The 16,483-nt window shown below is 37.9% G+C and overlaps 1 protein-coding gene and 2 gene segments (V, D, J or C); 2 read left to right on the top strand and 1 right to left on the bottom strand.

The window, feature by feature from the left end:
- Nucleotides 1–1,262: 1,262 nt before the first annotated feature.
- Nucleotides 1,263–10,596, bottom strand: zgc:101744 (uncharacterized protein LOC541409 homolog). 2 transcript variants are annotated; one of them, XM_031736931.2, is made up of 6 exons: nucleotides 10,450–10,596; nucleotides 10,221–10,353; nucleotides 4,205–4,298; nucleotides 2,837–2,975; nucleotides 2,124–2,314; nucleotides 1,263–1,924 (listed from the first exon to the last, which is right to left on the bottom strand). In XM_031736931.2, exons 2-6 carry the CDS (start codon nucleotides 10,333–10,335, stop codon nucleotides 1,918–1,920), a joined length of 546 nt encoding a protein of 181 aa, XP_031592791.1. In that variant the 5' UTR covers nucleotides 10,336–10,353; nucleotides 10,450–10,596; the 3' UTR covers nucleotides 1,263–1,917. The 2 variants fall into 2 exon arrangements, with proteins under 2 accessions (XP_031592791.1, XP_031592790.1); XM_031736930.2 differs by having other exon boundaries at nucleotides 2,146–2,314; nucleotides 10,450–10,595.
- Nucleotides 10,597–12,517: 1,921 nt separating this feature from the next.
- Nucleotides 12,518–13,015, top strand: LOC116318015. The segment is given in 2 exon segments: nucleotides 12,518–12,583; nucleotides 12,701–13,015. Coding segments are annotated over 2 exon segments (360 nt in total).
- Nucleotides 13,016–14,313: 1,298 nt separating this feature from the next.
- Nucleotides 14,314–16,483, top strand: part of LOC120434872 — a 42,899-nt gene continuing 40,729 nt past the window's right edge. The window contains 2 exon segments of the V gene segment in view: nucleotides 14,314–15,194; nucleotides 15,287–15,605. Coding sequence covers nucleotides 15,143–15,194; nucleotides 15,287–15,605 — 371 coding nt within the window.

The raw sequence follows: 16,483 nt of genomic DNA, 5'->3' as shown, positions 1-16,483 counted from the left end.
TCTTTGTCCCCCTCTGTCGGTGAGAAGGGGAACTACAGATGCTTTGGGAGAGCGGGGAGACGCAGATCCGTACGTGCGTGGTTCGTTCAAGCAGCATCGATTGAGGAGAGGAGATAATGAGGAAAACACCGAGGAGGAGGTGGTTTAAACAGAAGACAAGACGATTCAGATTCAAACCAAAAAACTAAAACAAGACTTCAAAACAATCAGGCCTGCCTACAAGTGTGTGAAGATATTGACATTTATGGCACATTTTCATTAGTACTTTCTACCTGTATGCAGCAATGCAAACAGGAGTAAGTTAGTATAGCAGTAAGCGAAAGCTTTAACCTTCTAGTGGAGCTACGTGACAAATAATTCACATTATGAAGCTTTTTGCAAAAAACACAAAGGTGGTTGAGAAAGATTTGTGAATGTACAACACATGCTTTGTCTCCTTCCGTTTAGCTCTTCTTCCACTGTCCTAAGCCATTACAGCCCTCACACTCAATAAAAAGCCTTTTCTCAAACCACACAGCAACAAAGTGCAATAACTGGTGTCTGGGTCCCATTTCTGTTAAATCAATAACCCATCGGCTGAGGGACTACACAACAACAAAACGCCCAGCAGGCACATCTTCACAGGAGCCATTTCCAGATGGGTTCCTTCCTTTCTCCCTGAGGTGGAGTGTGGCCACCGCACTGGCTCCATCCACCATTTCCAAAGAATTACATCCAGCGCACAATCACAAAGGAAATCCCATTCAGAGCTCCTCAAGCGTGAATAGAGAGGAAAACACAAATTAATGCGTGGGTGGTTGGGCTATCTGAAAGCTGGTAAATGTACTACAGGGGACAGGTCAAAAGATCAAGTAATAAAGAGACTGTGACAGTGGTATTTTCCCTGCAACAAACCCCAAAATAAAAACATTAAATAACATTTCCTGTGACCTCTGGTCTGAAATTACGCTATAAGTTATTATACAGAAATGAGAAACTGGTAAACATGTTTAAATCTTAGGTAGGTATACGCCAGTTTTAAAATTACTGCAGATAAAATTCTATATTAAAAAAATAAATACTGCTGTAAAGACCAAAATCCTCACAGGTTACAGATCAAGCGGCACAATTTCCTTGATTCACTAGCTCTGCTAAAAAATAAATAAAAAATAAAAATCGCTGTTGCGTGAATGTTGCAATCCAGAACAAATAAAATCCCATTTGGCACTATGTGAAGTGATTGGAAAACGGATTCTCAAAGAAACAGATAGTAAAGACAGACGCAGCAGCACCAGGGGTCCAGTTTTATTGCTTCATCATTACAAGGTGATAAATTAAGACATCAAAAAACATAGAAGTCAAGTTAAAGACTGAGAACCTTCATAACAAGCTTTAAATTCTGCTTTGCACAGGCAAAAATAAAGCTTGTAAAAGCAAGAAGACACCAATGACCCAAGCGTTCCAGTTTTGATTGTCAATTTAAAAAAAAGAGAAAAAAAGAACACATATTAGGGTAACCTGCTTTTATAACTATACTGTTATTCAACCTTGGTTTTCTGTCACTAGTGGCTCAGTTAGACAACACTGCCGACATGCCCACTATTCAGAGCACTTGCAGGTTTAAAACTGTATTTTTCTTTTATGTTAACATATTTTGTCACACTAAAACAAACAAACAAAAAGAAAAGCTCACAAAACAGGTCACAGTTTCACCAATTGCCTTAGCAGTACCAACAGGAGTAAACTGATGTAGAAGTAAAAACGGCTTTATTTATTTTAGAAGTGTGACGCTTCCATGATGTGAAGAGAGGATGGAAACCAGTCACCACTGTGTCACAGAAGGAGGAGGAGGGGAATCCAAAAGTGAAATCACATATATTTCCTGTCACTCAGCTTTCCCATGTTTCTTACTGGTCCTTTTCGTGGTTGAGGGCCCGGTTAACAGCTGATGAAAAATACAGGGAAGGAAAAAACAGAACAGAAAAAAACCCATAATATTTTATAGAAAATACATGAAAAATATAAGACTGGTGTATATGAGGATATATTTTGACAGTGTGAAACTGTGTGGTCATGCACAAGTTCGTCTGGTGTATTAATGTGTTGCTGCGATACATGCAGAGTATAAACGTGGCTGTACTTGCATGTACACTGTGAAGGGCTCACCCTCCTTTGTGACGGTCTCAGTTATGTTCTTAGCCTTGGCACTCAGATCGCTGACCATACTGTCCATGGTGGCCTGGTGTTTCAGAAAAAATGGTCGGATCACGCGCTTGTACAGGATTTCGGAGCCATTCCACGTTACCGGAGCCATACACCATATGAGGAACAAACACTGTAGAAAGAGCACATTTTCTGTTATAATAAAAGGGAGAGCTATACATTTTATACTGATAGATGGTACAAGCATGCAGTTCTTGGCTGATAATGAAAATGAAAGGTTAGCTGCAGTCTTAGAAGTTCAATCAACAAATGTATACTGCGATTAAGGTTTTCAATATAAGCATAGTGTTTTAATGAAGGTGAGCCAAAATTGTCATAACAATAAGACCACAGTGTTTCATCAGTATGGTGGCTTTTAGTTTCCATTATGTCATATTATTATTGTTATTATTTTTTTTATATGGGAAAAACATTTCTGCATAGTGCATTCTTTATTTAGCAGTTACACAAAATGTCCACAAGAGGGTGGTGTTGGCAAGTGCCACTGTAAAAGAAAAGCCATCTGCCCTTATGTAATTCAAGACAGTATGACTATCTATGGCATGACAGTGTGAGCAGACTTGGGCCAGTGTCAGCTGCATACAGTGATAATGTACAAAATAACCACAAAAACCATATTAAAATGTCAGCCTACCTTGCCAGCATAGTAAAAGGGGAACCAGAAGAGGAAGATGTCAGAGAAGAACTCAACAACGCTGAAGAGTCCGTAAACAACCCAGTAGGTGAGCCACTGTGTGTCATCCTCCTTAATATTGCTCTCGATGGCCTTAATACTGAATGGAGAGGAGAACAAGAGACTGATGAGGTCACGACATCCATGGTACATTAACATGAAAAGTCTAAACTCTAAACCTGATATGACGATATTATGTGAATGTGACAATTAGCAGCACTGTACAACAAGAAATTCACGAAAGGAGAGGGTCAATGTATTCTGCAAAGCTACATGAACTATAGGGGGAAAAAAAACCCATAACTTGTAGAGACACTGTCTCAAGTTGCCCTTTCCCAAACACAGACCTGGAGATGAATTCACTACTGGAAGTAGTGTCCAGAATGCTGCCAGAAGCAGAAGGTACACATGATGACCACTTGAAAACCACAAATTCAACTATTATCTGTGCTTCTCTCCCATTAGTGCAAATCACTGCACATCACTTTGTATTAGCGAGCTGATAAAGTCTGTTTAACTCCATCAGACATTTACGTTCTTACATGCAGCTCTGTTAGTTTCTACAAAAATTTGTGGCTGTAGTACAGGTGGTCTCATGGGGACATGCATGATGTGATTTGGTGAGCTGAAAGTTGGTCAACAGTAAGAATATCAGAATTTATTCCAATATGTACACTGAAGGAGTTACTGCCCACTGTAATCATCCCACACCAAAATTCTTCTATGTAAAAATAAATTCTTTAGCGAAGTTAGTCAAACTTATTTTTCAATGTAGCCTTTTTTAGTAAAGCATTTTCGTTTCATTGTATTGCCCGCATTATTGTCTTATTGAGCTTCAGTTACACAAAGAAACAATCCTGTAGAAAAGAAAATCAGATAGAAAAACCTAATTTTACAGCCAGTAAGAAGTAAAGAAATGACACATACATGCTTCAACATACACACAGGCATGCAAGCAATGCATGTTTACACTGATTTAATCTAACCTGCCTTTCATAATAACACTGAAAGAATAGGAAATGGTCAGCAATCTCTAAAAGTCTGTTAAATACAAGAGGCAAAATAGACTTTTGTCATGTTCATTTTCATGTTACAGCAGGTAAAGCACTAGTCTTATCAAGGATATTTAATGATTAACAATGGAGCATTCCACTAAAACGCATCAGTAACACAGATATGAACTGGTATTATCAGACTGACTACCTTGAAAAAGGCCACAATTAGTATTAGTAATAGCAGTCTTGGGTTGGGTTGACATTGAACTTTGGATTCTAAAAGAAGTGTTCATATATTAGAGTGGACATTTTTTTGAACAGATGTCATACATACGAGAAATATGCTGGATAGACAAATCCAATCAGGTTGCAGAGTAGTGAGGCTCCATATCCAAACAGAAGATATATCGCAACAAAACTCAGGAAACCTGCAGAGAGAGAAACACGAGAGGCGGCAGTGAGCTGAGAGCAGACGGCGCGACAGGGAGGGGGAGTGTAAGGTTATCCAGTTACTTTACAAACACTTCTAATGTCAAGCTACATTACTGTGTGTGTCTCACAGCAGGATATGAGGAAAACACAGAACCAGGATCAGGAGGAGCACTGAACACACACCAATTACTGATATTAATGCAGCCAAAACAAGAGTTGATTTTTTTAAAAATATATTTCAAAGCTCATGCAGCCACAGGAAAGTATAAAGTTCAAGCCTACACACCTCAGGCATGATCGACTCCACAAACACCACAGGTTTTATGCAACTTAAAATAATATGTTTATGATAGTGTGCAGTATGTGAAACTATAATTCAATCAGTATCTTAAAAACATGACTTCCCAATTCAGTGTGTATACTTTGTGTCTAAGGAAACAGACTGACTTTGAGTGGAAATGACTCAAGTTCCTTATTTATTGACTGGCACGAAATTACTCTCTGTCATGTTAAAAAGTAAACTGAGTATTTCTGGGAATGCATCGTCATAAATTTCATCATAGGGACTCAGATTTTTGAAACAGTTTTCTGTCATTTTATAACCTAATAACTGCCAAATTAATAAAATGATGAAAATGGTATATGGATAATATAATATGGTCTAGAACACAGCATTAAGCCATGATATAGCCATGAATAAAGATAATAAACATGTAACTGAAAAACCAGAAATACTGCAGAACTGCAAACTGGTAACTTTGAATTCGATTAACAAACAGCAGATACACACTACAGTTTAGCATGCAAAGGTTTACCTACCCATTTCTGTCACATACTAGAGTTTCATCCTTACATTTCTAGTACATCATCAAATTATTATTTTCCCAATAATATTTCTTCAGCTTTTTCAACACTGAGTTTTAAATAACATCTTATCAAAATTTCGTAGAAACTCTATTCATGTAAACCTGAAAAAACAGGTTTAAACTTCTAAGTGACCAAGTGGGGTCACCTCTGATCCCTGCAACATATTTATATATGCATTTGCAATATTTTTAATCATAAAAATATTTGCTAAAATTATCAAGAAAACAAACAAGGAATATTGGTACACTGCTCGTAGCCCAGTTACTGCTTACTAAATACATTAATAATACTATATCCCTGCTACTGATCTCTGCGGGGATGAACAGCTGGTAGCTTTCAGAGGCAGGTGGAGTTTCAAGCAATGCAGAGTTGATTAACACACAGAGAGTCAGTATAAAATGTAACTAAGGTGACTCCATAGCGAGTTGATGTAAAACAGAACAAAAATAAACAATGTGTAATCTCCAAGGTACTGTAGATGTCAGTACTTCAATATACTATTCAAATTTATGCAAAACTCAACTGTTCATTTAAATTCAGCTAATATAAAAGGTCATACATTATCAAAAGCACTAAAAGCATATGATGCTGTTGTAACCATTGCCTGCTCTTTACATCTCATTTGTTTGTCACAGCTCATAAACAAATATCTGTGCTGATCCCAGCCTATCCAGCTCACGCTCTCTCTCTCCCTAATGAAGACCAAACTGGAAGAACCGGTTGACAGCGAAGACCCCAGGCTAGGTTACAGACAATGGCCAGTGTGAATAAACACACCAGCTGCAGCACAAAGCACTAAAAGCATATGGTAATTTTCAAACCAATGTGCCAGCAATAAAGAAAATGCTTTTTTCCCCACTAGATTTTGACAGCTTACATAGAGTCATTACTTCATAACCCTGAAATGAATAAGTAGTTAAGAAACGGGATAAATAAGGAAACCACAACTGCTTGATTTTTATTATAGCAGTTAATAATAGGACAAAGAAACTCATGGAGTTCTCTTGGACAATAACTGTGTATCTATATTCATTAACATCTTTGTTGTGGAACAACTGAAAATGTGCACAGAAGTCATTACATAGATGTGTGATCTTGTGATGAATGACTCAAAAGTATTTTTTTACATAATTTTTGAAGCTCAGCTAAAAATCCAGTTTGACTTAATTTCAAATGATGACAAAGACCCATTGTTATGAGTACAGTGGGTGGGGGGTGGAAGTTGGCTTTAAAAACATGAAGTTTATGCACAACTACTAACACCCAGTCAACTGGCTGCACACAGCTGACTTGAGGCATCTCTACTCCAGTCAGCACATTAGTATTCACTAGAGATGGACCGATCCGATATTACGTATCGGTATCAGTCCGATACTGACGTAAATTACTGGATCGGATATCGGTGAGAAATTAAAATGTAATCCGATACATTAAATATAAAAAAAACCTCCTCACAAAACTTGCGACACGGTGTAACTCGGCTCATAACCGTAGCACGTCGGAGCAGTGTGCTCACGTGATAGAGCCTTGCTACCAAACCAGCATTTCATCTCCGAGGAAGTTATCCCAGAGAGAAGTAAAGCAAGTGTGTAAGTTCATCTCTGAGTGTTTGTAAAGCGTTCCTATGTTAAGCTTAACAACCGATATATGGAGCGACTGCCTCTCTCTCTCTCTCTCCCTCACCTTCCTGCAGCTACTTCAATCGTGAAACTGCTTAACGATCAGCTGATCGACTTTTCTGTCGCGAGTCCGTCTCTCTTCTTTGTTTTTGGCCCACTTTGCACCAGAAAGAGGAAACCAGCGGCGGAACAACAGCAGCACGTTTAACCTTGATAAGCTGTTGTTAGAATTTATTTAATATTACTTTCTACACCAGGATCCTTTTCTACGTAGCTGACGGCTGGTAACTGTGCAGGGGCGGATCTAGCAAAGTTTAGCCAGGGGGCCGATAGGGCATTAACAGGGAAAAGGGGGCACAAAAGACATACTTTTCTTTCTTATTCTCATTTAAAATGTCTAGCTTTTAATAAATAATTATCTGAATCTTACACCTAAAGTTTTAATCTGATGTAAAATGTATAGAAGTCCATTACTGTATATAGTAACTGTTAAGTCTAATATACCCTAGTAAGCTATAGTACTTTTCCTTTGGGAAGATACCATCTGTGCAGTCTGCAATTCTGTTGAAGAAAGATGTTGAATCTATTTAATTATTCTTGAAAAATAATTTAATTCTGTGCATTTTTTTTCACCCTGCATCAAATTAAAGTTGATTACATCGATTAAGCATCATGACGTGGAGGGTGGGGGGTGGTTCCCTATTTTTTTTTGCTGGGAGTTTGCAACCCTATTAGTTAGGTTGCTTAATATTTCTGCTAAGTACTCTTTAAAATACCAGAATAGGGAGGCTGGAGTAGGTTTAAGTTTATTAGATTGATCAGTGTTGCTGAACTATAAAATATTTTGGGTGCAGTGTATTTTTTACATACAGGTATAACAGGATAGCTTTAGTGTTATTGTTTATTTAAACTTGAGTATGAACTTATACAAAATGCAGCAAGATATTAAAAAAACAGTTTTATTGATTAAAAAACACACTATATCGGATTCATATCGGTATCGGCAGATATCCAAATTTATGATATCGGTATCGGTATCGGACATAAAAAAGTGGTATCGTGCCATCTCTAGTATTCACACTTCAGAGTGTTGCAGGAGTCAGCATGAACTTGAGATGTCTCTCAGCTAAACAGCAGACAGTTGCAAAGCTTAGTTATTGAACTAGCTCAGATCAAAGTGAAGTCCAGCACATTATAGTGAGCCATCAGAAAATAATTTATTGTACTCAAATGTTTTTCAGTGTACAACACAGTTTTACCCGAAAATGTGGACGTAATATCAAGTAAGCGTTATAATGGCACTTACAAATTGGCCAGACGCTAAGCAGATATTTCTGCAAACAGGACAAGGCATGGTATAATTTGGCACCTCTGTGTGGTTCTAATTAATTATAGGGTAGAGACAGGTAGAAGTGTTTACATACAGTCCAGAATATTTGTTTTGCAATTCAGTCTGCTGGAGGGTGTGGGAAAACAAAACAAAACATTGAAGTACTTGCATGTAGATCTAAAACAGAAACACTGACTGACAGCAACTGTCTGTGCAAGTGGTTGTTTTATCAATCTTTTGAGAGCAATTGTGTAACTGGAATCATTCTGAAGTACTTGAGATAGACGGTGTTCAACATCAACTTGAGTACAAAATCGCCTTACTTACACTGGCTTTTTGCATATATATATATATATATATGAAAATATAAGCCCATACAACAACAGCAGGCATGCCCAACATGGTTCTTACTAAGGCTTACTGCCACGTGTTTAACGGTTAACCACTTCCAGTAAAACCAGAAAAAGTCTACAAAAAAAAATTGCTTGTGCTTAATATGTCATTCGATTGCAGCGTTTGGCTTTTCTATGCTACACGTGTGTATAGATTTGAAATGTTGTGTGTAATTTCTTTTTTACATTAATGAAAAAGTATGACATGTTTTGTTTTGTGTATACACATATATAAAAGCCATAGTTCTTTTGAAGGATCCTTCCCAAAATATGTAGTATTTGTTACATAAAAATAAATCTGCTGATGAAATATTGGTGATAGAGCTTTATTAAACCTTCAATTATCAACAAAGTCCCCAAATGTACTTTTTTAAAGTCATCTTTTTTAACCTCCTAGGACCTGCCGTCCACATATGTGGACATCACATTTTGGGTTATTTAGACCAAAATACTCAATTTTGCTCTACATGGGCCTGATATCCACTTACGAGGACATTATACTGCTACTGTTCTATCAAAATTTTAAATGAATATCCTCATTTGTGGCTCTCATTTTTCTTAAAAACAAAAATAAGGTAAAAAAAAAAAATAAAAATCTGGTAATTCTTTGTTTTTACATTCATCGGGCCCCAATATGCCCAAATATCAAAGAGAAATTAAAAATGCATGTCGTGGAAGAGTTCGGGTCTCAGGAGGTTAAACCTCTTCTGAGAAAATGTGTTTGTATTTGCTTTCAGTGGAAGGTCAACTTCACTGCTACCACTGACAGTACGTTACTGGCCTTACTCTTTCTTTCAGTACTTATGTTGGAGTACTGTTTGTTAGCACTTCTTATCTTTGCCTGTATTCAGGTTTTAGTATGTAGTATTCAAACAACGCACTTCACATACAGTACTAAAGATTCTCATCCTTTGCGACCTTGAAATTTGTTATCTGAAGGCATGCCATTGTTCTGCCATGAACAGACAACCATTTTTGATCAACTGAGAGTAAAGACAGTGAGTTTGAATGTAGGTCACCCTGGTGTTTCCTGTAGCTGAGTGGCATCCTAAGCACAACCTTGCCTGAGGTGTCTGACATTTATTGACTTTAACTGTGCAAACTGACTACAAAGTAGCGTCAAAACAAAACTCCCAACAGCTAAGGAGTATGGGGCGTCGTTTGCAATAAAGGAGTGGATCTGTTTGCAGCTGTATAACCAGTCATCCTAGAATCTCCCTCCATTTCTGCCCCTGGATATTTCAGGACATGACAAAAATACCCCTGAGATCAGCTGGTGGTGGATCTCGAATATTAGAAGCAGTTCATTCAGCAGCAACGCTTCGAAATAGATTTGTGTGTGTGTACATATAGGTGTGTGTGTTTGTACTTTTAAACCAGGTCAAACGCAATAATGAAGCATTAGGGCCTGAGCTGGATGAACTTTGGTATTCTTGCATGAGAGAGAAATAAAATGAGCCAGCTAACAGACAGAGGGAGGATACGAAACAACTACTACTCACGAACACTGCAACCACAACTGTGTGCCAGTTTCCGTTTGCGTGACAGCTTATCAGCTAAAAAGCTAACGTTGGCATACTTGTTTAACACGAAGGTTGTGCCAAGGAGGAGAGGGGTAACTCCTAAGCAAAAGTTAATAAACACCCCCAGTGTTTTAAAGTACATTTGTGTAGCTAGCTGTTCGTTTATTCTAGTGAGCTGTTAACATACCCAAGGCGATATACTCTCTCTTCACTCCTGTTTTTTGCTCCAGTGTTGCCAACTGATCAGTCACAAAGTTCTTCTCATGGAGCAGAGTCACGAAGCGCTCCTTAAAGTGACTCATTTTCGGGCCTTCCCGAGCCTGCGACCGAAACAAAAACGCAAGGAAAACAAAACAAATGTTACATGACCCCAAATTCGAGGAGTTTATAAGAAAACGGGCGGTTTAGTTACTAACCTTTGTTTGATAACTTGCCCGAAAACTTGCCGCTGTGAGAGTGTCCGATGACTCCGCCGGGCTGTGGTGGCAGAGGGGAGGAGCCTGGATGTGTCTGACCAATCACAAAGCTCGACTGAGGAACGCTGACCGCTACAGTTGATGAAATAAACAGTTTGTGCTGCCCACGTTCTGGTGCTGCAGGGCAGCAGCAGAAGAAGCTCAGTCATTTGGAGGTCCAGAAGACATTGCTAGTGTATTGGGCCGCTATCATCCTTAAAATGCTTTAATTTCCCCACACATCCAGGGACCTCTGCAGTTCACCGGATGAATTTAATATTTAACTTATAAGGCTTGACTGTTTACTAAGTTTTATCAGTGTGTATCCATGCACACTAATAAACGTGCTAATTCTCAATCGCAGCGGCCTATAACTTTAACTGTTGTTTGGACACCTGTCTAGGCAGGTAATAATTTTTAAGAAAAACTTGGGAAATCTGCATAAGGTGTTTACATTTCTATCAGAAAACGTCTGTCTGATGCTAACCAGAATGTACTAAAAAGCTGTATAAATGTATAAAAAGTTCTTGCAAGATTCTTCTTGTAAGAAAGAAAGAGTAAGGCCAGTAACGTACTGTCAGTGGTAGCAGTGAAGTTGACCTTCCACTGAAAGCAAATACAAACACATTTTCTCAGAAGAGGTTTTATTGAAACAAAAGGAAACACACACTCTTGTGTCAAAGGTGTATGTCATAGTAATGTTAATTAAACACAAGCATATACTACATAGATGTGCACTCTTCAGCCAATTTATTAGGTACATCTTGGACCGCCTTTTGCCTTCAGCATTGCCTTAATTCGTTGTAAATTAGATTCAATAAAGTTGGCAACCAGGATATATGAAAAACCTGCAGTAAGCTGTTGCAGTAAAGTAAATTTTTAAAAGTGTTTGACGTTTTTATCTAATAAAACAAATCAGGTTTTTTATAAAAGAAAATAATTATTTTGACAATGGAAGTAGCCACTGCCTGCAGCCTTCCAGCTTTACATTTATGTAACAAAAACCACCTCACCCACGGATTTCTTTGTGTTCACAAGCTGAGTCACAGCAATCTGAGTAGACAAAACCTTACAGCAAACAACCAAAGTACAAAACAAATATTGTTCAGGACATGTAACTTATGGGTTCTCATTGCACGTGCAAAAATGTAGTCTAACAAGGTTACTAAAATTTCATTTGAAATTGCTGTTCCTGATCTTTGTGTTCATCTTCATCACTTCATTCAAATGGTTTCCATCTATTTCTGGATCCACCGTCAGCTCACATATGCCTGCTGTGCACTCTGAACTCACTCACAGTAGTTTCATCACATCAGTAGCAACAAAATGCAACAATTTTAGAGATGTTTGTTCAAGAGATAATGTGTTGATAAGCTCTGTTGAAATTCTGCCTTCAATGTTTTTAATTTTTCATCACAATGGGAAAACTACAAAAGATGTGTTTGACTGCAAGAGACGATGTTCAGAGTTTTGCAGAAACGTTTTACCAAACCAGTTTCTTGACTCATTAAATTTGGTTTATAGAATGAGATGTAATACTGGGATTTTGACATGAGATTAATGATTAAGGTAATCTAGGAGCCAATGAAAACTTATACATGAATATTTAAAGCTTGGAACACTGTTGTTGCGATACAATCTTGGTCTATGCAGTGTTTCCCAGTGTTTCTAATGTCACAGATTAAGCACCAAGATTAACTGATACACATGATCATGGACATTTACCAAAAGAGTTGTCGTGAATTTGGATTGTCAGCAGAGGGCAGTCTGTGACAATCTATGGTTGAAAAGACCAAAGGCTTCCTTGGATAATCTTGCAAAGATAAGAAAGCCACAGACATGGAAGTGGGAAGTCACATTTCTGCATATTCAGTCCACAGGGATATGGAGAGTTATCTTACTCCCCCTTCTCTCAGTTTCACAGGGCCAGATGTGCCCAAATGCATTTTGCATGATTTTATGCATCACTGATCTTTGGAGTATAAGTTCTCCTTTCAGTGAGAGTCTGAACTGTTTTCATGCACACACACTGAAAACTGCATCAAGATGATGTTGCTAACAACTCTGACTCTCGTGTTGGGTTTTCTAATGCAAGGTGAGAATTTCTGAACATTTATTAACTTTTTCATTTAAATGTTTTAGTTTTATCATAATCTTCGCTAGTGATTATCAAGATTTTTTTAATCAGATTTAATTTTGTTTATTATTTCAGATTCCTCGGCCAATAAATTTCTTACTCAGGCTGATAAATCCAAGTCTGTCAGTCTTAGTGGGACTGTGACCATCAGCGCCACAGGAAGTTCAGATATTGGTGCTGATCTCAGCTGGTATCTTCAGAAACCTGGACAGCCTCCCAAACTTCTTATATATCAAGCATCAACTCGCTCCTCAGGAACTCCATCTCGATTCAGTGGCAGTAGATCTGGTTCTCAGTACACTTTAACCATCAGTGGGTTTCAGGCTGAAGATGCTGGAGATTATTACTGTATGGGTGTGCATACTGGTGGAGTATGCACACAGTGATTTAGAGCTGCACAAAAACCTCCTTCAGTCTGAGTGAAGGCTGCAGGTGCAGAGTGTAGTGAAGAGACTGTGATGAGAATAACTGGTCCACTGAACACAACAATAGAGTCATCAAGCACATACACAAAATAAAAGTTTAAAATATGAAGTTTTAACATAAAAATTTATATCATTTAATTTTATCTTTTCTAAAACATGGCTGCTGCAATTGATGCATTGATAGAAAAAAATATTCAATCCCCATAATTTACCCCTACCACTATTTTAATTATAATATAATGAACATGTTAAGCTTTATCTTAAACTCTGTTGCGCAAAACTATGAGATTCACAATGCAGCATAAGGTTTAATAATTAAACATAAAATATATATTGCAAAACTAAGTAAGTACAAACACTGTGTTTTATTGTACTTTTATTTCATGCTGTAAGTTACATTCCTTATTATAGTGGGCAAGAAGCAGAACATGAATATGAAAATTTCTCGAAACATCAAACATAGTTTTACAGACACACTGGAACAGAGATCTGTAGATTCGAAAACATCATTTGTAGACAGGAAGTGTTGCTGAAGCTCTACTCTGAGCACTGGTCAGGCTCCAGGGTTTGAGTGACGGGGCTCTGTCCACTCAGACTGGCCTCACAGCTCACTGAGCCCGCCTTCCTCCACTGGTCTGCAGAGAGGCTCAGGGTGCTGCTCCAGCTGTAGCGGCCGTCTGTCCCCAAGACCTCCAGGCTGTTTGACAGCCCTGAAGATGGGCTACAGCCCCCCACCTTCCAGCCCAGTTTCCAACCTGAGGGGAATCCCCCAGTGGCCAGACACACCAGAGTGGCACTGCTTTTATTCTCCTCCTCTTTGGAGGAAGGAAGGACAGTGAGGGTGGGCCTCAACACACCCACTGGAGTAGAGAGCAGGGAGAGGAGAGTCAAAAAGGTGAGGAAACTTTGAAAGGCAGTAACATGGTAATTTATTTCTATATCTATTGCATTATACTTCAGAGTGAATAACTCATTGCTGTGATAATGTTCCTACATATAAATGAACAGAGCTAAAACACTCATGTGAACAGTTAAATCTTTGTCATCTGTTTCTTTCACTTCTTTTAAAACTACATTTAAAGTTAATGAACCATGAAAACAAAGAAGATCTGCAGTTACTCTTAAAAATCACCTTTTTACAGAAATACAGATCACATTTCAAATCTAAAAATAAGCAGATATTGGAATAATGAATTAAAATAATACCACTGCTCTTCTGCAGTGTTACATTTTTATTTATTAGTTTAGTTTGACTTTTCTAATTTTTTGGGGGGAAAAATACTAAAGTTATAATGAAAATAGATATATGTTCTTTTCTGATTCCACGAATTTAACTAACTGCAGCTTGGAAAGAATACGTTTTCAATTTATCCTTTATTATTAGCAACATATACAAAAAATAAAATTGATTATTTTTTCATCAGACACGTATCATTAAAACTACATGTTGTGCAAAGTAAAAGTTTTTGGTACTTAAAGTCAACGATGAGTTTGGTTCTTCCGCCAAAAGTGTACCACAGTGATACAAACTCAGTAAGCGGCCGTACAAAAACCTCCTGCACTCAGAACAAGCATCTAAGCACTTAGAAAATGTCTGCTACCCCAATACTTAAGCTAAACAGCTAAATTCATGCTAGTTTTTAATCTAAAATGCTTTAAAAAGGACAAAATAATTTTCCTACAAATAAAGATAATATCTTGACTATCTACAAACCGGAAAGAGAAACAATTACTGTCTTTGTAACAGAGTATTTAACAAAATGCTCCTCGATAATGACTACTAACAAAGCCAATTTAAAGTATGGTTAAAAATATCACTATTTTCTATACTTTACATTTCATACTAATCACACTCAAAATAAAACGTATCATTTGCAGCCATGGACACATCAGTTGCACTCCCAGTGTAAATATTTTCTTCGGTTGTTCCACATTGCCCTCAGTATGTTGAGAGCAGAGAAATCATTTCCATAGAGAGGAGGCTTTGCATCATCAGCTGATCCTCCAGAGAACTGAGAAGGTTTATAGTCCTGTGAGTTCAACACTGCAGGACTCACATCTGTCAGTCAACACAGCAGAAAGCACAACCACCATGACTCTCATCACCATCCTCATCTGGACGCTGACCTGCTGCTGTTTTACAGGTTCATTCACTCAGCAACATTTCAAACATGATGTGCTGCTTTTTCTCTCATTGATTTCTGCTGATAAATGAATGATTTGTTTCTGTCTGCAGGATGCAGCGGTCAGGTGACTGTGACTCAACCTCCAGTTCTGACAACTACTCCTGGATCCACTGTCACTCTGACCTGTAGGACCAGCCAAGCTGTTGCTAGCTGTGGTGATGGTCAGTGTATGTTCTGGTATCAACAGAAAACTGGACAGACCACAAAGCTCCTAATTCGACATGTGAGCATAAGACATTCAGGAACACCATCTCGATTTAGGGGCAGTGGAAGCAGCTCTGACTTCTCTATGACCATCAGTGGAGTTCAGGCTGAAGATGCAGCAGTTTACTACTGTAAGAGTGTGCATGTAATAAACAGTGCTGATGTGTTCACACTGTGATTTTTAGTCGTACAAAAACCTCCCTCAGTCAGACTGCAGAGACACTGAGCTGTTACAGCAGAAACTGACTGCAGCTGTTGAAGTGGAAGAGAAACTCTGACTCAGACCACTGAACACAGAGCTGGCACTAACCTCACTGAGTATACACTTCATATTTAAAGACACATTAAATTAAATATTTGATTCTGATTATCTAAAAAGATGTGTTGACCCACTTCTAAGACATCACATCATGTATGTTTGTTTTCAACTGCAGATGACTTCAATTATAGTGCATGTGACAACTTGCAATGTAATGTAAAAATAAGATTATGAAACTTCTGACAAGATTTGCATTTCATTTCATTTGAGATATTTTAAATTGTTGTAATTTCTATCGTCAACATCAGAAACACTTAAATGGTAAAGGTTATCTCTCTAAATTATATAGCTTAAAAATATATATATAAAATAAAATTGTTGCTAGATGATAACGTGGTGACAGCTAACAAAGCAACAAAGTCATACACAGACACTAGGGGTGGTTTGCTATTCACTTCACTTATAAGAGGTTTTACACCCACATTGAGGTTTTAGCAATTATATTTTTAATAAGAATAATAGTTATTTTTTGTTAATGTTACTGTATGATGTGTTTGAAAGCAATTTGGGGCTTTTGGCTGGAGGATTAAGATTTAAAAGCAGAGATAAATAGATAAGTAGTAAGTATTTGTTTGCCTTTTGTTCCATCCACTAATCTTACTGCGTGCATTGTCCAAGGATTAAATGCTATTGGACTGGTTAAAGGTGATGTAGGCAGACATTGTTAGAATGCTCAGCGTAATGTTTGGATCTCTTTCCAGGACAGTGTGGACTAATAGGATTA

This window comes from Oreochromis aureus, linkage group 19 (genome assembly GCF_013358895.1).
Source record: "Oreochromis aureus strain Israel breed Guangdong linkage group 19, ZZ_aureus, whole genome shotgun sequence".
NCBI lineage: Eukaryota > Metazoa > Chordata > Actinopteri > Cichliformes > Cichlidae > Oreochromis > Oreochromis aureus.
This window is presented reverse-complemented; position numbering and strand designations above follow the sequence as displayed.

Coding starts and splice junctions, on each gene's coding strand:
- zgc:101744 (XM_031736930.2), bottom strand. CDS start 10,335: ATGAGTCACTTTAAGGAGCGCTTCGTGACTCTGCTCCATGAGAAGAAC. Junction 2,976..4,204: donor GTCTATCCAGCATATTTCTC/GTATGTATGACA, acceptor CTCTCCATTCAG/TATTAAGGCCATCGAGAGCA. Junction 1,925..2,145: donor TGAGACCGTCACAAAGGAGG/GTGAGCCCTTCA, acceptor ATTTTTCATCAG/CTGTTAACCGGGCCCTCAAC.